Source organism: Atta cephalotes (assembly GCF_000143395.1).
Source record: "Atta cephalotes unplaced genomic scaffold scaffold00021, whole genome shotgun sequence".
Classification (NCBI taxonomy): domain Eukaryota; kingdom Metazoa; phylum Arthropoda; class Insecta; order Hymenoptera; family Formicidae; genus Atta; species Atta cephalotes.
Genome location: NW_012130085.1, coordinates 1317160 through 1323709, shown reverse-complemented (window position 1 = coordinate 1323709; position 6550 = coordinate 1317160). Strand labels below are relative to the sequence as shown.

Sequence of the window (6550 nt, the reverse complement as noted above, 5' to 3'; positions counted from 1 at the left end):
GAGAGAGAGAGAGAGTTCACATTTAGAAACAAATTTTCAAAATTCAAATTTGAAAAAATGCGTGCATACAATTTTGATCTTAAGCGAAACAAAACTATTCAAAAATGAGGGCAACAAATTCAAAATTAAGACATTGATTGCTTTCTTTGACGTAGATGTCTTTGATTTTCGAAATAAATTATAATAATTAACTATGTGTTGACCAGAGCTAATAATAATCACTAATTAATTTTGAAAGAAGATATATTTTTCTTTTTCACAACTAACAGTTGAGCTAATCATTCTTAATGAATGATTCGTTGATGCACTCACTTAGATGGATATTCCATTTTGGACAGTGAATTGTCAAAATGTATATGAATTCCATAGCAATAAATTCATGTTAAGGAACGCACTCGGTTCGGCCTCCGTCTCTTAATAGGTGTATTGTATGGCCGGCCATAAACTGTCGCTTTGGGAGGCATCGCATCGCGTGCCACAAAGCAAGAGCAAGTGCTCTCCGACCGCGGCGGTCAGCGGTCATGCGTGCAGACGTAGCCGTTTACACGTGTGACTGTATCGCACCCTCAGTCCGGAGATATGTGGCACGGAATCTAGTTAGTACCCTTGTTGGCTTTATCTCCGTTATCTCCGTTTGGCTCGGAGATCGGCCGTGTCGTCAGATTAGAAGGACTAGCTGCGATCACGATAATTAGCAAAGATGGAATTTTGTATTTTCAATCTCTTGCATCTTATCGTGTCATTTTAGCATTCAAGCTTAAATTGGAGAACACAAGGTGGATCAAGTACACATTTTATTTATCTATCTGATAACATGTTCTTATTAATTCATTTAAGCAAATCTCAAGAGAGAGAAAATCTCTAGATAAAATCTGTAAGTCATTTGCGATATTGATTGCAACAATAATATGTGTTTACATAACAATTATTTATAACTGAAAATCAAAAGAACAAGTGAGAAAAGTATTCGTTTGCAAATATAGGATCACAATCATATACGCGTACTGTTTTCATAGCAACTGTTTTTTGTTTTGTTTAATCCGTAGAACAATCCGATAGAAACAATAATTATAAGCAAGAGGAACATCAATTTTGAACACAATGGACCGCGGTATATTGCGACAAACATTGATTGGTTTCATATGTAAGTATTCAGATGAGATTGCAATGAGATGTCTGGATCTAATCTTTCGCGAATGATCTATGGAAAACTCACGAGTGATCACTTCTCAGGCAGTATTTTGATCATCGATTGCGGACTCCATGAAGGATGGAGCACACCAACCATACCGAAGTTCAATGACGGAGATCCATTAAAGGTGACAACCAATGAGATCGCTTGGATTGTTAACCTCATGTATATAGGAGTTGGCATCGGCTCGTTGGTACCTTTCATACTGATGGACAACATCGGACGTAAGGGAACTTTACTAGTCACTACGATACCGAAGATCACCTCGTGGATCTTCATTGGGCTGTCCACATCTGTACCATTCATATACGTTGGACGGATACTCGCGGGCATCGGATGTGGCATAACGTACGCTGTAATGCCGATGTATCTCGGCGAAATTAGCAGCAAGCGGACCAGAGGTCCTTTAGGTGCGATATTAACTATTTTGAATGCGTCAATGTACATAGTCTAATTTTTATTGCCATTTTGACATATTTATCGTTTTAAATACAAATGTTAAATATTTATTCGTTAATATTACATGTATTAATTGCAAATGATGTTTAATGGCATCTTTGTATTTTTTTAAAAAGATTTACAAATCTGATGTTTTTTAAACTTAATAGATACGATTACAGTTAATGTTAACGATCATATATTTTGTAATTGTTGTGCACACTGCACTTGGATAATATTGTTCGCGAATAATTAGTATTTTTAAAAGACATCACTGAATGAGACAAGACCTTCAGGTACTTTAATGGCTGTTCTCCTCAACATCGGGATGCTGCTCATCTACGCAATCGGCCTGTGGATCAGTCGATTCACGATGGCAATGATAAGCATGTGTGCACCAGTGCTATTTCTATTGACTTTCATATGGTTACCCGAGAGCTCGGTGTTCCTCACGCGGAAAAATAGACTTGGACCCGCAGAGAAAACTCTTAAGTGGGCCTTGGGTAAAGAGAATGTAGACGAGGAACTCGAGGAGATCAAAAGAATCGTGGAGTCCGAGGACAAATGTAGCAAGTTGACTCTTAAGGAGATGTTCAAAGAGATTTTCACCAAAGCACAGAACAGAAGAGCTTTTCGAATCGCTCTGATATTATTGAGCGGGCTGACATTGACCGGTGCGGCGCCGATACTCGCGTTCCAGTCGTATATATACGAAGAGGCCGGTTTCAAGATCTCGACCAACACCAGTATCATCTTAACGGGTGTCGCCATCGTCTTAGCTGGTAGCACTTGTGTATCGATAGTGCGTCTCACAGGCAAAAGGTTACTGCTGCTGATTGCCGCGCCGATTTGCGTGGTATCGCTAGCGACGATAGCCACTTTCTTCGAATTGCAATCCATCGGATATGATGTCTCTCAATTCAAGTGGGTGCCCACGGTCTTCGTGGTGATTTACGTGCTTGGCTTTGGATTCGGCCTTAATCCGATACCACTAGCGTATATCGGCGAAATCTTCGGTGTCGAGGTCAAAGTACCCGCTGCGGTGCTCAATGCTCTCTACTACGCTATAAGTACCACCGCTATTGTGAAATTTTATCAGGTACGTTAACGTCTGTGTAAGAATCGATTTTGTTTTCGCGGACGACAGCGGTAAGCGGGTTATCGACAGCAACGATCAGTTAAGAAATTCAACAAAAAAGAATTCTTTGCTTCGTAGTATTATACTATAGTATTATACATCACGGAACAGCATCGATTAATAGTCTTGGTGGTCAAAAAGGAATTTTTACTTTTATAATAATATTAAAAAATACATTACGATATTTATATATAAATATGCAAATTACATGAATTTAATAAACAATCAATATTTTATCGCTTAATAAGATCTGCATAAGAAATATATTATATATAATATATTATATAAGAAATATATTTTTCTAAAATTAGATTTTACTTTTTCTTTATGAATCGGAAATCCTGTTTGGGATCATTCTCTTTTATTTTATAAACTGCTCGCCAAATTTTTGTGCAATTTGGCCTATAAATAATTTGATAATGCTTTATTCAAATCTCAGGTCAAAAATAAGAAATTCAAAATAGTAGATTCAATATGGCGGACAGAATTTTAAAAAATAATTTGATTATCATAAAACTCGATTTTTAAGGAGTTTTTAATTACAAAGTGACATCAAGTTTCGCCTTATTTGAAGCTCATCAGTGCTATGTAAACAATTAGTGCTGATTTCGAAACTGACTTTTGAACTGTGATTATGAACCCTATGACACTAGATCTTCCTTCATGGAAGTTACTGTCCTTTTGAAATTCGATATTTGTAGATTACATTCAAACTCAGAGATAACCTCCTAAACAGAGTTTTCACAATAATCAGTTTATCTTTTTGAAGTTTAAATTTTAAAATTCTGAGACTAGACTCGAATTCAGTGATCCCGGAAATCTTTAGAAAGTAAAATCTTCTGTAAATTATTTTATTAGGAAGTTCCAGTTCTCAAAAGATTAATAATACCAGTTATTCAGTTTTTTTTATCTCAAACATATACTTGAACGTATCATTTTGATAAACAAAATTGCTCCGATTACTTTTAAAATACAATGTGAAATAATTTTTTAAACTTATATAACTTTTCTTCTATTATTTAATATCGTAGCGAAATAATGTAATAGTAGGAACTATTTGTACTGTGTTTATAGGTCATGCAAGAGTTATATGGCATATTCGCACCATTATGGACGTTTACTGCGATAACATTTCTTGTATGGGTATTAATTTACCTATTTGTGCCCGAGACCGAAGGCAAAACCTTGGAAGAGATACAATTGGAATTGCGGGGTAAAGAGTGATGTGTATCGACAAACTATGTAAAAAGAAAACATAAACAGGTGTGGCATTATATGAATCCAAAGATCGTTAAATCCATGTTTACAACGAATGTTTAATACGAAATACTTGATTAATAATTACTTAATTAATAATTAATTAATTTTCTCAATATTGACACATTCAAAGTCGATTATAAAAAGATTATAAAAAAATTAAGAAAATAATATTTCTGTTAAATTGTGATAATAGTTCGGCTTATATTCTTAAAATATATTTTTCATTATACTAACCTATACTTTCATAATCAAGTGAATTAATTAATATTGATAATATATACATATTAATGTGGACAAATCTTAATAGAAAACAAGTAATAAATTTCATTTGGAAAATAAAATTATAGAAGTATAGCGAGCTGCAAAATAATTCAAATGAGATAGAAAATTTCAATTTTATTTAAAACTTTTATCGATGTACATATATTTTGAAGAAATATTAGATGAAATATTAGATAAAATTTATAAAAATTATATTTATAATAAAATTAGCTTACAAAACGACAAAAGCTAACAAGACAGTGTTCCTCTCCAACTTTAATGAACTTTGAATATGTTGTTATTTAGATTAAAATGAGGGACACATTTTTTTTATCTGTGCCCATGCATATTTTTAAAGAATGAAACATCTCTTTGATAAAAATTGGTCAGTTTCTTTCGAAGAGGAAATAAATATTATTAATAAAAGTTAAAGCTTCAAGAATATTTCATAATAATAATTTTTAAAATATTTTTAATTTGTTACTTCTTTATAAATAACTTCTTTATAAATAAGAATTTTTGTACTATCATTATAAAGTATTCTTGAAACCATTCAACTGTTATTAAAAATTCTTTTTCCATCTATTATATAGTTTCGATGATATTCGCTTCCACAGCAACGAACAATTTTTATTTTACTCGCCTAAAAATGCGTATGGATATGTATAAAAAATACATGGCTCTTATTTTAGTCCAGATTACAATATATTAAAAATTCATCAAAATCGAAGGGAGAATCTTCCTTATTTCTTTGTAAGTATAATTGCCTTTACTGTTTCTGTAAATTTAATTGACAACATTAGCATAGGTACATTATTTTATTTTATTTTATTTTATTTAGTTTAATTTTTTCTCGAGCAATTTAATAAAATTTAAATTATTTAACATTCATATTGATGTATGTTATTTTACGTTACATTATACATGTACGTTTTTATAATTATTATAAATATTTACATATTTAAAATCGCATTTAGAATCCAATTGGCCTCTCATTATATTTTTACGTCAAAAAGCTTTTTCCACTTAATCATTTATTCTATGTGTTTTGCATTACAAAATCGTAACGTCGATAATGGCGTTAAATCACATTTGGAGCTGGTGAAAGCACCAGGGAGAAACGACACGAGGGAAAATCATTGATCTTATTTGATCGTAAAGCTCTAACTCCGCAAAGAGAATCGTTTAGTAGCGATATCGTGTACGACGAGATTCGTATGTTCGATCGGACAAGTTAAGTTCTCATTAAAAATACATGCGAATTTACTGACCTCGTTCTCTCTCCTTAATCCTATCTTAAAGTTTACTATTTTAAATATTAATAAATGTCTCCCGTTGCGCGTTGCTAAATATTATCTTAACATTTGTGTTAGGATTGTATAAATAGAAAGATAATTCTGTTATTCAATTTGACCACATAGTGTCTCTATTTTACTTGATTACATTGTATGTATTACGACCATGTTCTAGCGGCGTATAATTATTTCGATATTTAAATATCAAATCCAATATAGCTAAATATTATTGTCTATTACAAAATGTTTTTTAAACTTTTACAATATGTCTTGCTTTACGCATGTGAAATATTTCGATAAAATGTTTATTTTGTTCACGTAAAAGATTGAGAAGATTTTAATGTTAACGACGAAATGGCTTTTAAATTTTTCAACCAGTTTATCCTTGTTTATGCAGAAACATCGTATTTATAAGCGATAAAAAATGCAATATTTCCTGAAATCCTCTCGTCGTAAACTGCCGAGTGATTCTATCAGATGACCATCTTGGCTACCGCTGATGATGGCTCGTCAGCCTCGGTATACGACGGAACATTGGTAGGACGTGTACATTGGACGACACGTCTTGCATACGCTTGTTGGTGTTTCTCTCCGACGGAATGTCCGAACATGTATATCGCTCATATACGCATCACGTATATTTACAATTACGTGGAAATGCATTTGCCTATATGCACGTAACTGTTTATCCGTCGATACCCTCTCGCGTCATGTATTAGTCTGAACATGTGTGTTCAAAGTATACAAATATGGATTTGAGCATAATTAGATTTAATATTTCAATGTGAGAGTATCTATTTCATATCTCTCTGCAAAGGAGAATAAAAATATGCGTTGATATTGATCATATTTTGTACTTCATCGAAAGTTTAAGTAGAATATAGAAAGATTAGACAAGCGTATATATATATATATATATATATATATATATATATATATATAAGAGAGAGAGAGAGAGAGAGAGAG

General features: G+C 32.7%; 2 protein-coding genes across 2 annotated transcripts in view; both read left to right on the top strand.

Annotated features, from left to right (window-relative positions):
* The window catches only part of LOC105619341 (glutamate receptor 1), a 115243-nt gene that overhangs the window by 52926 nt on the left and 55767 nt on the right, over positions 1-6550 (top strand). The gene's annotated exons all lie outside the window — the stretch shown is intronic.
* Positions 1102-3992, top strand: LOC105619339 (facilitated trehalose transporter Tret1-like). Its single transcript, XM_012200859.1, has 4 exons — positions 1102-1144; positions 1234-1602; positions 1927-2729; positions 3843-3992. The coding sequence occupies exons 1-4, from the start codon at positions 1102-1104 to the stop codon at positions 3990-3992; spliced, it is 1365 nt and encodes a 454-aa protein (XP_012056249.1).